Source organism: Schistocerca piceifrons, chromosome 2, assembly GCF_021461385.2.
Source record: "Schistocerca piceifrons isolate TAMUIC-IGC-003096 chromosome 2, iqSchPice1.1, whole genome shotgun sequence".
Lineage (NCBI taxonomy): Eukaryota > Metazoa > Arthropoda > Insecta > Orthoptera > Acrididae > Schistocerca > Schistocerca piceifrons.
The window spans coordinates 796,112,195-796,133,532 of NC_060139.1; the positions used below are offsets into that span (position 1 = coordinate 796,112,195).

General features: G+C 43.0%; 1 protein-coding gene across 3 annotated transcripts in view; it reads left to right on the top strand.

Annotated features, from left to right (window-relative positions):
- The first annotated feature begins 1,928 nt into the window (after nt 1–1,928).
- The window catches only part of LOC124776395, a 201,011-nt gene continuing 181,601 nt past the window's right edge, over nt 1,929–21,338 (top strand). The window contains exon 1 of one of the 3 annotated variants that reach the window (XM_047251368.1): nt 1,929–2,052. In XM_047251368.1, coding sequence (XP_047107324.1) covers nt 2,008–2,052 — 45 coding nt within the window. In that variant the 5' untranslated portion in view covers nt 1,929–2,007. The remainder of the gene's footprint in view (nt 2,053–21,338) is intronic. The other 2 variants (XM_047251369.1, XM_047251371.1) reach the window with 2 other exon arrangements.

A 21,338-nucleotide genomic window follows, 5' to 3' on the forward strand; every position in this document is an offset into this window, starting at 1 on the left:
CCTAGTTAAACGTATTAGGCAGACTTTCACAAAGCAATACGTTAACTTGATGCGGAAAATATAATTTGCCTTCCACAGTTGGTGGAATCTTATTTATTAGAATTAACATCATCAACAGTAGTAACCTCCACGAATATTGTACTTCACATTTCTTTGTATGAATTTCAGAAAAAGTGGTAGGTTTTGGTGCTGTCGTTGATGGTAGAGACATAGTCCTTTTTCTATGGAAATCGTCTTATTCGGTGCCTTATATCTGCGTGTCATTATAACAGACTGGGTCCACATACCAATTTGCACTGCAAATGGCTGTAACCTACGTTCCTTAAACACTTTTATGCTTGATCAGATATTTTGTACGATTGTTGATGTTCACTTAAATTCGGTTTTCATTTTTGCTACGCCCACTGTCAATCCATTTTGTAAAATGAAGAAACCACACGCCAGTTGCTGAAGGAACAATTTTTTATTGTATACACGACCGGTTTCGGAACACTTAAAGTTCCATCATTTGGTCTAAACTGTAATAATGCAAATATTTTCTTACAGGACAGTGGAACTATGCGGGTAAAATTTCTAAAATGAATTAAAATAAATTTAAAGAGAGAACAGGACGTTACTTACAAATTAAATCACTTGACCATCTGAGGTCATCCTCACCCCAATGTTGTCCTGGAACAAAAGATCCGAATCAAATAGAAAAATCCGAAAAAAACGACGTCACGGCCGTACACCAGAAGTCACCTGCATCTTTATACATGTAAATGCAATAAAGAGAGGAAGATAAATCACATATTGTGTGGAATTATTTACATAAATTCCATAAAAGGCATTCTTCCGTGCTGTGATTTGTGAACTATTTAAACTGGAAAAGCGGGAAGTGACAGCAGAACCGAGATTGATCCATCACAACAGGGAAGAGAACATGTACATTTAAATAAAAGTGTATGACGTACCATGCTCGCCTTGGCCTGCTAGTATAATGTCGTAATGTAATAAAAAATAAAATTTGTCGATTCAGCAACTGTTGTGCGTTTTCTTCATTTCACGAAATGGACTTACACAGTTGCGGCTGGCCCATAAGAACTCTTTGTCCTCAACAAATCGTTGTGGTGAAGATGTAAGCATTCATTTCATAAAATCGGATGTTTTCGGATTTACTTCTATACGTAATCCACTTTTCGAGCCAGATAGGCACCTTTCGAAGTGGAGGGAGTAAATAACATTCCTGTTCAATTTCTAAAGCCTTTGGGGAAACTGGCACCCAAATGACGGTTTAGATTGGCGCGTCGAATATTAGAAACTGGAGTCATATCATCAGACTTTCGGAAAATTATCATCCACACAGTTCCCAAGACAGCAACAGCAACAGCAACAGCAACAGCAGAATATGGGAAGACGGTATACAGAAGAACAGAAAGGAAAAAAAATCTGTATGGACGGCAGTCAGTTCGGACTTAGAAAAGGCATATGTATGTGTATCGCGCGAGGATTTCGGTGTTTGTTTTAGTTTGTTTGGAGGTGCATGCTTGCATTTACGGGAAGATTTCCTTAGCTGTCTGCTTTGGCCTGACGCAGCTGCAACATTTGTGATGTCGCTGAAAACGATTTGCAGCACTACAGTCCAATTTATCAAAAAGTTCGTTTTTTTTGTCTTTTTTTCTCCTCTCATGCTGTGCAGCGGATGTATGAATATACGTGTGTTTGTGTGAGAAGGAAATAACCACTGTACTACATACGTAACAGTAACAGAGCAGCTCGAAGTACCCGTGTCTATTGGCGAACGTTGAACAAAAGATGACATTTCCACGAGGTGTTTCTTGCGTGTACAGCTGCAGCACAGACGCACTAATGGCGGTAAACATGCCGTGCGGTATCCGCTGAATACTCCATGCAGCCGCTAGTAACCTCAATTGTGTTACTATATAAGTACCGCAGCCAGGAGGCAGCTCGAATGTTTTCAGTTTAAACTCCACTAGTCAGTCAGCTGCGATACAGCTTATAGAGCAAATGGGAATAATAACTTGTGCTGTTTTTCTTTTCACCTGCTTACTGGTAAGCTATACCTTGATTGACGATTTTGCCTTTACATCTACAACCGTACTTTGCCACTGGTATAGTGTGTAGAGGAACATACCTTTCCATTGTACTATTATTAACGCATCTTCCCGTTCCAGTTTTGGATAAACCGTGGTGTGAATGATTGTTTATATGTCTCTGCTTGAGCCGTTAAGCCTAATTACGTTTCAGTGTGACTACGAGATTCATACTTAGAGGGCAGAAGTAAATGAAATTTGTAGTTTCCACACTGAAAGGCAGTTCTTGGAATATTCCAAGAAGATTTTCGCGAGGTGCACAACTCCTTTCTCCGAATGCGTCCCAATTAGAATTATTCGGCGTTTCTATTAGACTTTTCAGCGAGTCAAACAGGTCTATAACCATTCGCGTCCCTCCTCAGTCGATAACGTTTGGCGAACGAGTCTGGTGCTTCGTGTTTTACTAAGTGTCTCTGTTTGCATTATAGACACTCAGTTCAAACTAACAGTTAAATAACCATTCCCGGGCAGTTACAGGCAATTAATACTGCCACTGCAAGTGTTATTCAGATCCGGCGGGGATGGACGAGATGCTTCAATACCGTAAGCAAAACACGTCACTACCGAAAGATGTGTATACGATAGACAAATATCAACAGGATGATGCTACGCAGGAGGATCAGCCCATCATTCAACCGAGTACTGGCGTGCTGCTGGAATCGACTGGTACTGGTGCTAACAAACTAAGGAGAAGTGAAGAGCCAGACATTCAAGTGAAGATTCGTGTACAAACTAACCCCAGCATTACGACGTACCTATTTTTCACATAATTCAGTAGCTTCAACTGCTGGGGCAGTTAAGTCACACAAAATTAGGGATCATAATGGTAGAGCGTTAGATAAAAGCGCACTAAACTTTAATCTTTCCAGCAAGTACAACAGATATAATAATAAAGATAATGGGTCGTTTATAATTATTGTGGAAAGTGCTGAAAAAATCAGGTAGTAAATTATACCCAGTAGTCGTGCAGCCAAGCAGCACATAACTGAAATTGCCAAAGCAGGGAGAAATCTTGTACAAATAGAAACAAATTTACAATCAACGGCGAACAAACTACTGGATAGCAAAATACGGGCTGAGAGAAATTAAACAGCATATATCCCAAACAGTATAATACAGAAATGATGGTTTATAGGGATGTTGACACCTCACTTAGCGAGGAGAAAATGTTACGCGACATCCGGTACTTGGGCCCAGTGCTACATGTGAAAAGGTACACGAAAAAATATCAGAAAGGTGAAGTACACCCGATTCCTGTCCGTGTTTTAAGTTTCGGACTGCAATACTTTCCACAACATGTTGCCATACTGGACACGCGTTGTCCAATACAACCATAGTTCCTGCCAGTTCTACAACGCTATCAGTGTTTACAGTAGAACCTTACAAGTGCTTAATGTTGCGGAACACAGCGTTACTATTCTAAGGTGTGTCCACCATTCTGGAAACCATGGTCCAATTGATAGAGACAGCACTGACGTTAAGAAATTTGCAGACATTAAGGACGTCGTGGCAGTGAATGACGTTCCACTGTAAGCAGCAATCAATCAGACCAAAAGCCGAGGCTACTCCAAGGCCGCGCAAAATCCCGAATTTAATACAAGAAATCAGAAATACAAGGAATCGCACCACTTCTGCGTGTAGGATAGTGAATTTTCGAAGCACGTGGAATGGTAATGTCGTTTCCTTCAGGGACCATGAGCGCGTCGGCACATTTCAGTCACAAGAAAAGTACAGGGTTATTACAAATGATTGAAGCGATTTCACAGCTGTACAATAACTTTATTATTTGAGATATTTTCACAATGCTTTGCACACACATACAAAAACTCAAAAAGTTTTTTTAGGCATTCACAAATGTTCGATATATGCCCCTTTAGTGATTCGGCAGACATCAAGCCGATAACCAAGTTCCTCCCACACTCAGCGCAGCATGTCCCCATCAATGAGTTCGAAAGCATCGTTGATGCGAGCTCCCAGTTCTGGCACGTTTCTTGGTAGAGGAGGTTTAAACACTGAATCTTTCACATAACCCCACAGAAAGAAATCGCATGGGGTTAAGTCGGGAGAGCGTGGAGGCCATGACATGAATTGCTGATCATGATCTCCACCACGACCGATCCATCGGTTTTCCAATCTCCTGTTTAAGAAATGCCGAACATCTTGATGGAAGTGCGGTGGAGCACCATCCTGTTGAAAGATGAAGTCGGCGCTGTCGGTCTCCAGTTGTGTCAGGAGCCAATTTTCCAGCATGTCCAGATATACGTGTCCTGTAACGTTTTTTTTGCAGAAGAAAAAGGGGCCGTAAACTTTAAACCGTGAGATTGCACAAAACACGTTAACTTTTGGTGAATTGCGAATTTGCTGCACGAATGCGTGAGGATTCTCTACCGCCCAGATTCGCACATTGTGTCTGTTCACTTCACCATTAAGAAAAAATGTTGCTTCATCACTGAAAACAAGTTTCGCACTGAACACATCCTCTTCCATGAGCTGTTGCAACCGCGCCGAAAATTCAAAGCCTTTGACTTTGTCATCGGGTGTCAGGGCTTGTAGCAATTGTAAACGGTAAGGCTTCTGCTTTAGCCTTTTCCGTAAGATTTTCCAAACCGTCGGCTGTGGTACGTTTAGCTCCCTGCTTGCTTTATTCGTCGATTTCCGCGGGCTACGTGTGAAACTTGCCCGCACGCGTTCAACCGTTTCTTCGCTCACTGCAGGCCGACCCGTTGATTTCCCCTTACAGAGGCATCCAGAAGCTTTAAACTGCGCATACCATCGCCGAATGGAGTTATCAGTTGGTGGATCTTTGTTGAACTTCGTCCTGAAGTGTCGTTGCACTGTTATGACTGACTGATGTGAGTGCATTTCAAGCACGACATACGCTTTCTTGGCTCCTGTCGCCATTTTGTCTCACTGCGCTCTCGAGCGCTCTGGCGGCAGAAACCTGAAGTGCGGCTTCAGCCGAACAAAACTTTATGAGTTTTTCTACGATCACGAATGTAAAATTAGAGAGATTAGAGCGCGCACGGAGGCTTTCAGACAGTCGTTCTTCCCGCGAACCATACGCGACTGGAACAGGAAAGGGAGGTAATGACAGTGGCACGTAAAGTGCCCTCCGCCACACACCGCTGGGTGGCTTGCGGAGTATAAATGTAGATGTAGATGTAGATGTAGATCTGTAGTGTGTCGTGACCATATGTCAATGAATGGAGCTACAGTGAATTTATGGAATCGGTTCAATCATTTTAATAGTCCTGCATTTGCATTCAAACGAACATATCTGTATGACCTTTTGTTTACACTCGTAGGACCCTTACGTACCTCTCAATGACCTGGCGAGTGTCGATTTTCTCCAATACTCTGCAAACAGGCTGTAGATGTCACTGCAAATGTCATTGTAGAAGCCATACCCAATGCAGACATATTCACTATAAATGCAGGTAAGGACTTTCAATAAAATACTCAAAGCAATATGAATGACTACAAAACGCAAAATGAAGAAAAGCAAGTTGATCATATGAGACACCTACACAATCTATAATATCAGTGCTGAAAGCCATGTCAGTGACACTTTTGAAGTTGTCCAAAGATTCATCAATGTCGTAGCCAGAGTTCTGCCACAAGTAACGAAGCATTGGTCTATATATTTCCGCAGATCATTGATTTTACACGACAAAATGAATTTCATGATAAATAACCTGTCATGCAAATTTGGCTGGACGTTGCTGGAGCGTAGTTTACGAAATATTATTCCCTTGAGATATATTTTATATTCTCTAAAGAAATACACGTCCAGAGGTCGTGCATATTTGGTAGTTTTAGGTGGAATAATTTTTAAAACTAATCTTTTCCGCCAGAAGCTTCCAGTAGTACTTTTCCAGCCTTATGTCCAGACTAAAAGTCACTTAGTGCTAGTGATTTTGTCGGCAAATGCGGAGTCAAAACTGACAGAAAAAGCGTGTTCGTATGTTCTTTCGTCATCTTCTCGCTCACACTTGCATCTAGGAGGATATTTGGAGGGTACCGTTTTTCCATTTCCCTTGACAGTCGGGGCCCAAACTTTCCATTTGGCCATTGGAAGCGTATACAGGGTGGTCCATTGATCGTGACCGGGCCAAATATCTCACGAAATAAGCGTCAAACGAAAAGACTAAAAAGGACGAAACTTGTCAAGCTTGAAGGAGGAAACCACATGGCGCTATGGTTGGCCCGCTAGATGGCGCTGCCATAAGTCAAACGGATATCAACTGCGTTTTTTTAAATAGAAAACCCCATTTTTTATTACATATTCAAATAGTACGTAAAGAAATGTGAATATTTTACTTGGACCACTTTTTTCGCTTTGTGATAGATGGCGCTGTAATAGTCACAAACATATGGCTCACAATTTTAGACGAACAGTTGGTAAAAGGTGGATTTTTTTAAATTAAAATACAGAACGTAGGTACGTTTGAACATTTTATTTCGGTTGTTCCAATGTGATACATGTACCTTTGTGGACTTATTTCTGAGAACGCATACTGTTACAGCGTGATTACCTGTAAATACCACATTAATGCAATAAAGGCTGATAATGATGTCCGTCAACCTCTATGCATTTGGCAATACGTGTAACGACATTCCTCTCAACAGCGAGTAGTTCGCCTTCCGTAATGTTCGCACATGCATTGACAATGCGCTGACGCATGTTGTCAGGCGTTGTCGATGGATCACGATAGCAAATCTCCTTCAACTTTCCCCACAGAAAGAAATCCGGGGACGTCAGATCCGGTGGTGCTTCGACAACCAATCCACCTGTCATGAAATATACTATTCAATACCGCTTCAACCGCACGCGAGCTATGTGCCGGACATCCATCATGTTGGAAGTACATCGCCATTCTGTCATGCAGTGAAACATCTTGTAGTAACATCGATAGGAATTCAGCATACATTGCACCATTTAGATTGCCATCGATAAAATGGGGCCAATTATCCTTCCTCCCATAATGCCGCACCATACATTAACCCGCCAAGGTCGCTGATGTTCAACTGTCGCAGCCATCGTGGATTTTCCGTTGCCCAATATTGCATGTTATGCCGGTTGACGTTACCGCTGTTGGTGAATGACGCTTCGTCGCTAAATAGAACGCGTGCAAAAAATTTGTCATCATCCCGTAATTTCTCTTGTGCCCAGTGGCAGAACTGTACACGACGTTCAAAGTCGTCACCATGCAATTCCTGGTGCGTAGAAATATGGTACGGGTACAATCGATGTTGATGTAGCATTCTTAACACCGACGTTTTCGAGATTCCCGATTCTCGCGCAATTTGTCTGCTACTGATGTGCGGATTAGCCGCGACAGCAGCTAAAACACCTACTTGGGCATCATAATTTGTTGCAGGTCGTGGTTGACATTTCACATGTGGCTGAACACTTTCTGTTTCCTCATATAACGGAACTATCCGGCGAACGGTTCGGACACTTGGATGATGTCGTCCAGATACCGAGCAGCACACATAGCACACGCCCGTTGGGCATTTGGATCACAATAGCCATACATCAACACGATATCGATCCGGCCGGGGTAGCCGAGCGGTTCTAGGCGCTACAGTCTGGAACCGCGTAACCGCTACGGTCGCAGGTTCGAATCCTGCCTCGGGCATGGGTGTGTGTGTTGTCCTTAGGCTAGTTAGGTTTAAGTAGTTCTAAGTTCTAGGGGACTGATGACCTCAGAAGTTAAGTCCCATAGTGGTCAGAGCCATTTGAACCATTTTGAACACGACATCGACCTTTTCCGCAATTGGTAAACGGTCCATTTTAACACGGGTAATTTATCACGAATCAAATACCGTCCGCACTGGCGGAATGTTACGTGATACCACGTACTTATACGTTTGTGACTATTATAGCGCCATCTGTCACAAAGCGGAAAAAGTGCTCAAACTAAACCATTCATATATCTTTACGTACTACACGAATATGTAATAAAAAAGGGGGTTCCTATTTATAAAACGCAGTTGATATCCGTTTGACCTATGGCAGCGCCATCTAGCGGGCCAACCATAGCGCCATCTGGTTTCCCCCTTCAAGCTAGACGAGTTTCGTTTTTTGTAGTTTTTTCATTTGATGCTTCTTTCGTGAGATATTTGGCCCGGTCACTATCGATGGACCACCCTGTACAGAGATTTCTGCCAATCGTCTGTTCATTGATAGTAGCTACATCGATCGTGTAGCTGTGTGTTGCGCTGTTAACTGATGCAACGTCGAGACGGTGTTTCCCTTCCATTTCATGGATAACTGTCTTTCGGAAGCAAGCTCGTAGTTGATGCCGGCACGGTGGCTCAGCGTGTTCGGTCAGAGGGCTGCGTGCTCTCTGTAATAAAAAAAAAACTGAGTCAAGGAAACAACGTTCATCTTGAACGGATGTCTTGTGATGTCCGCCCAGACCAAACGCAACGAACTATATCGAACAAAATGAAAGAAAAAAAAAGTGGTCAGCGTAACAGAATGTCAATCCTAAGGGTCCGGGATCGATTTCCGGCTGGATCGGAGATTTTTCTCCTCTCATAGACTGGGTGTTGTGTTGTCCTAATCATCATCATTTCATCCCCATCGACGCCAAGTCGCCGAAGTGGCGTCAAATCGAAGGACTTGCACCCAGCGAACGGTCTACCCGACGGGAGGCTCTAGTCACACGACATTTATTATTTAGTACCAATATTGAATGGAATAACCGCATTCTCGCGCTTCATCGTACTTCGCCATCACAAGCTGCTCGATGATATTGAACTGCAGCGTACAATTTCTTTTGAAACTGTATTGCCTTCTCTTTTCCTTGCCTTTAACTTTCAGTTCAGGGTAGCTTTTCAGGAGTTTGTCATATGTGTTGAAACGTCTGACATGATAATCATCATACAGGGTGTTACAAAAAGGTACGGCCAAACTTTCAGGAAACATTCCTCACACACAAAGAAAGAAAATATATTATGTGGACATGTGTCTTGAAATGCTTATTTTTCATGTTAGAGCTCATTTTATTACTTCTCTTCAAATCACATTAATCATGGATTGGAAACGCACAGCAACAGAGTGTACCAGCGTGACTTCAAACACTTTGTTACAGGAAATGTTCAAAATGTCCTCCGTTAGCGAGGATACATGCATCCACCCTCCGTCGCATGGAATCCCTGATGCGCTGATGCAACCCTGGAGAATGGAGTACTGTATCACAGCCGTCCACAATACGAGCACGAAGAGTCTCTACATTTGGTACCGGGGTTGCGTAGACAAGAGCTTTCAAATGCCTCCATAAATGAAAGTCAAGAGGGTTGAGGTCAGGAGAGCGTGGAGGCCATGGAATTGGTCCGCCTCTGCCAATCCATCGGTCACCGAATCTGTTGTTGAGAAGCATACGAACACTTCGACTGAAATGTGCAGGAGCTCCATCGTGCATGAACCACATGTTGTGCCATACTTGTAAAGGCACGTGTTCTAGCAGCGCAGGTAGAGTATCCCGTATGAAATCATGATAACGTGCTCCATTGAGCGTAGGTGGAAGAACATGGGGCCCAATCAAGACATCACCATCAACGCCTGCCCAAACGTTCGAGAAAATCTGTGTTGATGACGTGATTGCACAATTGCGTGCGGATTCTCGTCAGCTCTCACATGTTGATTGTGAAAATTTACAATTTGATCACGTTGGAATGAAGCCTCATCCGTAAAGAGAACATTTGCACTGAAATGAGGATTGACACATTGTTGGATGAACCATTCGCAGAAGTGTACCCGTGGAGGCCAGTCAGCTGCTGACAGTGGCTGCACACGCTGTACATGGTACGGAAACAACTGGTTCTCCCGTAGCACTCTCCATACAGTGACGTGGTCAACGTTACCTTGTACAGCAGCAACTTCTCTGACGCTGACATTGGGGTTATCGTCAACTGCACGAAGAATTGCCTCGTCCATTGCAGGTGTCCTCGTCGTTCTACAGTAGATCTTCCCCAGTCGCGAGTCATAGGCTGGAATGTTCCGTGCTCCCTAAGACGCCGATCAATTGCTTCGAACGTCTTCCTGTCGGGACACCTTCGTTCTGGAAATCTGTCTCGATACAAACGTACCGCGCCCCATGCTAATCCATACATCAAATGGGCATCTGCCAACTCCGCATTTGTAAACATTGCACTGACTGCAAAACCACGTTCGTGATGAACACTAACCTGTTGATGCTACGTACTGATGTGCTTGATGCTAGTACTGTAGAGCAATGAGCTGCATGTCAACACAAGCACCGAAGTCAACATTACCTTCCTTCAACTGGGCCAACTGGCGGTGAATCGAGGAAGTACAGTACATACTGACGAAACTAAAATGAGCTCTAACATGGAAATTAAGGGTTTCCGGACACATGTCCACATAACATCTTTTCTTTATTTGTGTGTGAGGAATGTTTCCTGAAAGTTTGGCCGTACCTTTTTGTAGCACCCTGTAAATGTTCTCTAGTCTGTTGTCATTAAACACCGTGGTGACATTTTCGATTTTAAATTTCTTATCAGGAGAAGGTTAGCATTCACATTTCCTGCTTCCATCACCTCTTCTCGAACTTGCCGTACCTCTACCGCTTGTGGTGAGGTGTCCGTCATTGTCATTTCTTGCATCATAATTATGTGTTAGTGTTACGAAATTATCCGCTTGTAACCGATGATAATATTTTTACACTATAATACAGAGCGCTCCAGAAAAATGTAGACACTCTTTGACAGTTAATTGCTTTGAAACATAATGACATAGTTGCAGTTTTGCGCAGTAGCATAGTCCATTGTTTTCTGGACAGATCTTAGTGCGCGTTTTCCAGCAGACGAGAGTGCAGCAATGAATGAAGCAAAATCGTCGTTTGAGCAACGCGAGGCCGCTATGAACGAGGACGACCCGAATCGAAGGATAGAGTACAGCGAGCGGTTTGAAGCCGTGAATCGAGGTGATGAACGGTTTGCACAGTTGGTTATGTGGTCTGACGACGCGCAATTCAAACTGAACGGTGCTGTAAACCGCCACAAATGCATGTCCTGGGCTCCCGAAAATCCTCGCTTTCACATGGGCAACCATGTTAATCTACTGTGTATTAATGTGTGATGTGGTCCGTCATCGCGCGGTTTGATTGGCCCATTCTTCTTTGAAGGTACCGTAATTGGTAAGGTGTATCATCATTTGCTGAAAACGTCGGTTTTATCTGCGAACCGAGAGGTGTTTGGAAATGGAAGATTTTACCTACAAAAAGATGGCGCTCCGACTCACTACCACAGAGATGTCAGAGCCTACATGGATGAAAATCCACCTGGACGATGGACAAGACGAAGAGGAGGTCACTTTGAACGCATAAAATAACGTGTCCCCCCCCACCGAGCAAGAACTGTATCTGTATGTCATTTAGTTTCATTGATATTGACTATCAAAGAGTATTTGCATTTTTCTGGCCTCCTCTATAGATATCAGAAAACATATCTTCACGAAGAAGTGTTGATCGTAACTTCATGTCAGCCAGTCGCAATACATTAGTAGGGTTGATTACCAATCTGACGCTTCAGTACACAAATAGCTTGACAAAATGTACTTCATTACACACTGCACCGTCTCTGCTGGTCGCAAGTGGTGTAGCAACAGACAAAGATCGAATTCGGCATGCCATATTGAGCGGCCTCTAATGGGCGACCGCAAAGGGTTTTCAGATAAAAGAAAATCACTACTCCAATAACGGACCTTTAAATGATCCCTCACGGGATTACAGTGTGATTGTGTTTGTTAGAGTCCAAGTATTTTCTTTGTCAGTGACAACAAGTATTTGCTAGCTCTTTATACGAAGCTCACCAAGACCTGTGACTGCTTCCTGTTTCCACGATTAGCTCAACAGTTAAGGAGAAGAGTTCAGAATTTCGATTGATCTTTCTGATGAGTCATGTTCTGAAAACTTTTATAAGAATTATACTTAACCGAATTTATTATAAATGTGAGGAGCATTGTGTAGAAACCTAGTTTAGTTTTATGAAGTGTATGGGAACCCCAGAAGCGTTATTTGGCATGAAGATACCTATGCAAAGATGCTATGACTATCAGCAGGATATCCATATATGCTTTATCGACCATGAGAAAGCATTTGACACCGTTAAGCATGACCGACTTATTACAATCTTACGAGAAATAGGATTGGATGATAAGGACATTATAATCATTCAGAATTTATACTGGAATCAGAGAGCAGAGGTCAGAATTAACAAAAATTTAAAAACAGAATGTGTGCAAATACTGAAAGGAGGCCGCCAGAGCTGTATACTATTCGCATTACTGTTCAATTAGTATCTGGATAAGATTTTTCGATCCAGTCAAGACTTAGAATTACTTGGTACAAAAGAAATGGAGTGAAGATCTGGAACTTACGGTATGCCGACGACACAGCTTTGTTTGCACGTCCGTAGCTGAGCTACTGAAAATACTTACAGAAATAGATAAAGCTAGTCAGCATTTTGGTGTCAGAATAAATGCCAAGAAAACTAAATAGATGTCAATTGAAACAACTCCTGGTCAAAACGAGTCCCTAGTCATTAATGGTAGTAAAATCGGCAAAGTAACCAAATTTAAATATCTAGGATCTGTGATAAACTCGGAACTTGATTGTCATGAGGAAACTAAGATTCGCTGTGGCATTGCCAAAGAAACAAACCGAGAGCTACGAAATGTGCTGATATACACAGACATGTCGCTCCATCTGAGAATGAGGGTGGTAAATACTATATTATCCCCGTCCTACTCCGTTAAGCGGAAACTTGGTCAATTAAAGCAGCTTCTGTAAAGAGATTGGAAACAACAGAAATGTGGTTCTTGCACCGATTATTAAAAATACCATGGACTGAGAAAGTGAGCAATGCGGAAGTGCTGCGTAGAGCCCGGGTGGATAGAGAGCTAATGTGGACAATTAAAAGAAGAAAGACATGGCACCTGGGGCACATTATGAGAGGAAAGAAATGAGAACTTCTGCAATTAATTCCAGAAGGCAGAATAGAAGGAAAGCGCCCACCAGGAAGAAGGAAGCAATCATGGTCACAGAATATCAAGACAAGACATGGACTGGCGTCGACAACTTTGAAGAGCTGGTTCAAGAAGCAAGGGAACGCCGCCTGTGAGCAGCCGACGCACTGCAGGTGTATGGCACCAAGAAGAAGAAGAAGAAGAAGAAGAAGATGTTGTAGTACTACGATCCTGTGTTTTCGAAGTGCGATATTGAAAATTTTTAGACCTTTAAAGCAAACTGCTCATCTTTGCACCACTTTGAAATCACTGAATATTTGGTCAGGCTCTTTTTCCAGATACCATTTCATTAAGGGTAATTGCATCTCCAACAAAAAGTCTGAGAGTACTGTAATTATTGTCTACCAAATCTTTAATACTATATACGGACAGAATTCGTGAATGGAAAAGGGAAGAGGGAACAGATAGTGGAACCAGAAATATGGTCCCTCACACACTGTAAGTTGGTTTGACTTGTAATGATGTAGATGTAGGTTTTCGAGAGGTTTCCCTTGGCCGCAAGGGAAATGCCGGAACTTTGTCCGATTTATTCCCAAGTGGGACTCTTCCTGTCCCACTATCACCTAGCTTGATATCTGGCTGAAAACGTACCGGATCGTAAAGAGTTCACTGTGGTGTTCATGCTGCCTTGAGTGGGATGGTTCTGAGCGTCAGAAGGGAGGCCGGGTAGAAATGAAAGAGAGAGTTGAAGTAAATTCTTGACTATACTCTCACAATTCGGTGTGTATGAAGGTTCGCCTCGGGCACGGAGGCGAAGGCTTGCTACCAATCTAGGAGTTGGGCTTAAATGAAGGAATATGTAAGAGGAGACGTGGCGGTTCAGTCTACGTGTCTGATGGCCGGTCCTGAGGAACAAACGCTCAGAGACCTGCGGCACGAGGCTAGAACTTAAGAGCACCTGCTCTGAACAAAGGGTGGAACTAAAGACAGGAAGGAGCAACTGCTCTATTCATCCTGGAGTCTCCAGCGACCACATACGTAATGTGCCACCCACGCACCCTACTGGTTAAACAGTGACGTGGTGACACCAGTCTATTCAGCAGAGACACCAGAAAAGTAACGTAAGGTTGGATTCAGAAAACTTTATTAGACTGAACCGCTTCTGTCCTGAAGGGATAGCCTGGGATGACATATAGGCATTGTAAGACTCACACTGGTAACTCGGTTGAAAAGTATAAAAGAGATTTCGGAATAAAATTTTCCGTAAGCCCCCAAATATTTCTGCACTAGCGATGGCAACTTGCGCAGGGAAGTAGAAAATAGAAAGTATAAAAAAGTAAATAAGCACGATACAACAAAGAACTCAAGAACAGGACAGCTCTGGTCAGGGTTTTCGGAGATTTATTCTGGCTGAAAGGTGAATAACACAGCTGTTAACCAAATTGCTTTCTATTAATTCCTAATTGGGAGCATATTCTTCTCTTCCCCCTTTTAGCATTACCTCTCAACACAGTAAAGGTGCAAAACCAATTCCAAACGACGGCAAAGAGCATTTCTGATACCAAACAGCCCGGCCTCCTCCCTAAGAGCAACAGAATGAAGCGTGGATAACAAAAGAAGAAAAAGACGAAGAGCAGATGCAACACACGGCGACCAAGTCACCGAATTTACTGCTACATAACAAACTTGAAGATACACATGTCGACCCTAGGTCCTCATATCTTTATCTGGGATAAATTGTTAAGCAAACATATTAAAAGTAAACCCAATATCTTAGTTTCGATCAAGGTTTCGGGAACGTTTTTCGTGAAGCAAGTGACAGATCTGGAAACCCTCTCCCACATATCCCTAATTGTGGGATTTATCGAAAAAAAAAGAAAACACTAGGAAACGTTTGTGAGGGGGCGGGGGTGGGAGAGGGATTACCGTGCAACACATCCCGAGCAGGTCTTTGGGCTTCACTGAGTTATATAGACGAACAGGTTTACCTACGCACACTACTCATTATACAGGACGATTCAGCTAAAGTGTTCAAATAATTCCGGAATTAGTTAAGATTAAGAAATCGCAATTCTGTCTCCACTCTACACCTAGATGAATAGAGAAAAAGTCTTGGCTAAATGACGTTTAGTCTCTTTTCATAAGTGTGTTAGTTACACTTTTTCAAATGAAATTATAGTAATTGTATTTGCTAGTATTGCAGTTCTAGAGAGATGAATTTAACAGCGTTTCACTCTTTAATGTACGATTACTACTTTCGGAGTAATTACAATGTTTACAACTTCTAATTTATCTGTTTTGAACACGAAACTGACTGTTACCTTACGCATAAATTCGTAATTTCATATCCATATAAGGAAATACATCAAGTTGAATAAGGACAAAACAGTGTTGCACTGTCGCAGTACCGATATAAAAGCGGTGCATAAAAAATGTAGCTTTCATATTATTTGTCGTTCACGTGTATCGAGTGCTGGCCAGAAGAAACGCGAAGAGAAGAGCTGAGTTCTACGCACAAAGATACCCCCGACAGACGGTATCCAACAAGAATGACAATTCATGGAATGTGCGACAAATTGTTTTTGAAAGGGCACTGTAGTACTACGCATAGAACAAGGAGAAAGTCTACAACGAGCGAAAGGCTACAGGCTACAATCCGACAGTCTACAACAAGGTCTAGATGTCTTGGCAGCTGTCGCTCGTAATCCACAAGCCAGCTCCAGAGCAACCGAGTGCCTCTGGAGTAAGTCAGTCCGCGTTTTTCGCAAACAGCTTCTATCCGTACCACGTGTCACTTCACCAGCGAGTTAACCAGCGGGATTGTTGAAGACGCGTGGAATTCAGTCGGCCGGTCCTGATGCAACATCAGGTCAAGTTCTTTCTTCACAGAATTCTCTTTCTCGATGAAGCTACCTTTACAAACTATGGAAAGCTGAATATAATAAATCTGCTTAGGGTCTGATGCTTGCTCGCATAGACTATATGGTCTCCACAGGTTTTTATTCTTTAATCGAATTTTTATGTTGTTGAAAACTTGCAACACCTTCTAAACTTTTCACGCTAATTAATGCTATAGAAGCATGTTTTCCGAATCTACTTCTGACCAAAAGCGATTCTTGTTAATCTTGTCTTCTGCGTTCCCGTGGTGATAGTTTCATAGAAACTTTCATTCCCTAACATATATTTCTTTATATATAACCAACATGTGAAATAACAATTTTCATATACTTAGCTTTAAAAATTTTTGATGTAACTACCCACTATTTCACTCCCATAACGGGTGAATTTCTAGGAATGGTGAAACAAGTGTTTATTCATTTCTGACAAAGAAACCAAATACTAATTTCCGTAGGCCTAGCTTCAAAATTGCATTAAAAGCGACATATTTTCAAAAAAACTTTTATCCGCTATTTCAACCATTAGGGGTGGAATTTCGAGAAATCTCTTCTTAAACGACGACTACAGCATAAGATGAACACCCTCCCCAAATTTCAAGTTGCTATCCTTAACGGTTTGAGCCGGGTGATGAGGAGTCAGTCAGTATATTGCCTTTTAAGTGTATAAATACGCAGTATTGGGCGTCTGGCAATCCGCACTGGATGAAGCAAGTTGCACATTAGAGACAGTGGAGTGTGAACGTTTCGGATAGTACTACTGGGGACTACATGACTGGTCTTTACTTAACTGAAGATACTTAACTGGTAAAATATACCCACAATTTCGTACCAATATACCGTGACGTCCGTTGTGTTGTATTGTAAGGCGTCACGTATACCGTTTGTATGTGTATACGTGTATGTCGTCGTTGTCGCCTCTTCTTTCCTTCTTCGATATCAGAGCATGAGAAATGTTAATGTTTGTGTTTACTTATTTGTTGTCGACAACACACAACTACACGGCCACGGTATCAACTGCTTCCGGAATAGCTAGCTTAATATAGTATAAAGATACTTGGTTTCGATGCAGCGTTATTTCTGTGTGATATTATTCTTCACTTAACCTTTGAGACTTTAAGAACCAGCTACTTTTAATCAGGCCCAAAACTCGACTTGTAACGAGAGCACTTACGATCAGACTGTCACAATATTAATAATACGTAAGGCTCTACACCACTATAAGAAAATATCACTGTTCATGAAGCCGGCCGAAGTGGCCGTGCGGTTAAAGGCGCTGCAGTCTGGAACCGCAAGACCGCTACGGTCGCAGGTTCGAATCCTGCCTCGGGCATGGATGTTTGTGATGTCCTTAGGTTAGTTAGGTTTAACTAGTTCTAAGTTCTAGGGGACTAATTACCTCAGCAGTTGAGTCCCATAGTGCTCAGAGCCATTTGAACCACTGTTCATGAAATAACAAAATATACGAATAAACTTTTTTATATTTTTCCTTTTATTTAATCAGATGCTTTCAAAAGTTTACTTCGCACCCACGAATAATCCACACCTCGATGTAGAGTGTAAACGTGTACATGAAAAATAGTACACTGTTTCTGCTGACAACCACGTATGAGCTTTTGGGTTGCTAGCTACTTCGATCAACAGGATTTATATTGGATTTTTAAAATGATCTTTCTATCCAAACTTACGTCCTCCACAATGGCTCATCAAATATTCTACCCTTTCGCGATAATTAAGAATTCGCGTAAATTGTATTTTCGCGAGTTTAAAGCAAGCTATCGGCGGCGCGAAAGCAGTCTTGATACCGCGACACACTTGTGATGCTTACTAGCCTGTGACGAAATTGACTTGCATACATCTACAACCAATTTCAAGATCATAATTCGCCCTACGCGATTGTGTGCAATTGAACTTCGTCCAATCAATTATTTCTGGAATCGTAATCACTGATCCCGACACTGACCGTCCATAAACGCACAATTAACACTCTTTTCTTTTTTTTCCTTTTTCTAAGAGTAAACGAATGATGTCACGTCATCTACATAGTTATTAAAATATTATTTCAAATGATCTCAAACATTTATAGTCATATTTTAAGGGTAGTTAGAAAAAATATGATTTACTATCGGAAAGTAACACATAACAGATCGCAAGTCGCACGTAACTAAATGATAGCTTTGCATAGCGTCGGGACTTAATCACGCAAAACTATATAAAGAAATCCCCCAAATCTCAATTTCTCCATGCCAACTGACAGATACAAATAAGATATTCAAGACCTCTTAGATCAATCCCGACCTGTAATGTTATACCAAGTGCTGCCGGCTCTCGCAGAAGTACCACTTGAAATAAATACACTCCTGGAAATTAAAATAAGAACACCGTGAATTCATTGTCCCAGGAAGGGGAAACTTTATTGACACATTCCTGGGGTCAGATACATCACATGATCACACTGACAGAACCACAGGCACATAGACACAGGCAACAGAGCATGCACAATGTCGGCACTAGTACAGGGTATATCCACCTTTCGCAGCAATGCAGGCTGCTATTCTCCCATGGAGACGATCGTAGAGATGCTGGATGTAGTCCTGTGGAACGGCTTGCCATGCCATTTCCACCTGGCGCCTCAGTTGGACCAGCGTTCGTGCTGGACGTGCAGACCGCGTGAGACGACGCTTCATCCAGTCCCAAACATGCTCAATGGGGGACAGATCCGGAGATCTTGCTGGCCAGGGTAGTTGACTTACACCTTCTAGAGCACGTTGGGTGGCACGGGATACATGCGGACGTGCATTGTCCTGTTGGAACAGCAAGTTCCCTTGCCGGTCTAGGAATGGTAGAACGATGGGTTCGATGACGGTTTGGATGTACCGTGCACTATTCAGTGTCCCCTCGACGATCACCAGTGGTGTACGGCCAGTGTAGGAGATCGCTCCCCACACCATGATGCCGGGTGTTGGCCCTGTGTGCCTCGGTCGTATGCAGTCCTGATTGTGGCGCTCACCTGCACGGCGCCAAACACGCATACGACCATCATTGGCACCAAGGCAGAAGCGACTCTCATCGCTGAAGACGACACGTCTCCATTCGTCCCTCCATTCACGCCTGTCGCGACACCACTGGAGGCGGGCTGCACGATGTTGGGGCGTGAGCGGAAGACGGCCTAACGGTGTGCGGGACCGTAGCCCAGCTTCATGGAGACGGTTGCGAATGGTCCTCGCCGATACCCCAGGAGCAACAGTGTCCCTAATTTGCTGGGAAGTGGCGGTGCGGTCCCCTACGGCACTGCGTAGGATCCTACGGTCTTGGCGTGCATCCGTGCGTCGCTGCGGTCCGGTCCCAGGCCGACGGGCACGTGCACCTTCCACTGACCACTGGCGACAACATCGATGTACTGTGGAGACCTCACGCCCCACGTGTTGAGCAATTCGGCGGTACGTCCACCCGGCCTCCCGCATGCCCACTATACGCCCTCGCTCAAAGTCCGTCAACTGCACATACGGTTCACGTCCACGCTGTCGCGGCATGCTACCAGTGTTAAAGACTGCGATGGAGCTCCGTATGCCACGGCAAACTGGCTGACACTGACGGCGGCGGTGCACAAATGCTGCGCAGCTAGCGCCATTCGACGGCCAACACCGCGGTTCCTGGTGTGTCCGCTTTGCCGTGCGTGTGATCATTGCTTGTACAGCCCACTCTCAGTGTCCGGAGCAAGTATGGTGGGTCTGACACACCGGTGCCAATGTGTTCTTTTTTCCATTTCCAGGAGTGTAGATGTATGTGAGACCGAAACGACTGGTGTATAACACTACTCGCTTGCGGCTAAGAAAGCGCTCAACCAGTTCTTTCCTGTTCGCTGGATTGGATGTGAAGGCCTTAACAGCTGGCCTGTACGTTCGCCTGATTTCATGCCATTTGACATTTTTCTCTGGGGTAAACTCACATATGATGTATATGCACAAATTCTGACAACTCCGGAGGTTGTACTAACTGCAAACGTGTATTGTAATAGATGATGGGAATTTCAAAGAGTTGATGATGTAAATAGAATTTCAAGGCAGTCTTTATGACTACATTCTTTCGTGATTTTCTTTTTGTTGCTGTTGCTGATGTAATTTTGAAATGTAAGTGTGTATCATGACGTTAAACTCAGGACACGAAATTATTAACAATATTTATACTTCAGTTTTCTGTTTCAGAAATCCGTTGAATTTTTTATGTGCAATTTTCTTTCCAGTCTCAAGCAGCAGCAAGAGCTGAGCCGTTTCTGTAGTTAACTGGTGAAGCATCCTCAACTGCCACGTTGTTTGCCTTATAGCTGGTATGTCGGTCGAACCAAATGTAGCAAAGTGTTATTAGGATCAACTTTAACTATTCTCAGTTATTGCGCTTTTGTAAGTAGAGAGGTGGAACAGTCTATCAGCCTGACGCGACTATGTGTACAACACGAACTTTCGCATAAAACAGCAGTCGTTTTCAAGTTCAAAACATATAAATCCTAAATTGTAAATATTATAATTCCTCCGAAGCAGCTAATGTGGTTTTGAAGAGTGAAACGTCATTGCATTCTTCTCATTTATAACGACAATAGCAGCAGATGTTACTACAATTCTGTTCGAAAATGTGATGTTGATACCATTATCTCCGTAATTGATATACGAGGCGTGTTTTTAAAAGTAAGTACCGTTTTGAAATAAAAATAAAACAAGTATACTTTGCTTAGAAACTTTATTTTTACGAGAAAGCCTGTACTTTAATCTATTTTCTACATAATTCTCACCAATACGAGTATTTAGGCTCTTATCGTATCGTATAACCAGCTTTGAATACCATCCTCAAAGAAATCTACCTCCTGATTTGCATAACATTCGATAATTGAAGTTTTCTGTAACAGTTGCGCAATGCACACTTCTTTATACTTGAGAAACTCATCAAGTAACGTCGAAATTGTAAAGCGTCTTTTCTCTCACACATTTTCACCAACCTTCTGCACTAAATCGTCAGTAATGACTGAATGTCGCCCTCTTCGTTCATCATAATGCACATTCGTATGGCCATCTTTAAAAGCCCTCACCCGTTTCCTTACCATCCCATCGCTCATAATACACTACTGGCCATTAAAATTGCTACAGCACGAAGATGACGTGCTACAGACGCGAAATTTAACCGACAGGAAGAAGATGCTGTGATATGCAAATGATTAGCTTTTCAGAGCATTCACACAAGGTTGGCGCCGGTGGCGACACCTACAACGTGCTGACATGAGGAAAGTTTCCAACCGATTTCTCATACACAAGCAGCAGTTGATCGGCGTTGCCGGGTGAAACGTTGTTGTGATGCCTCGTG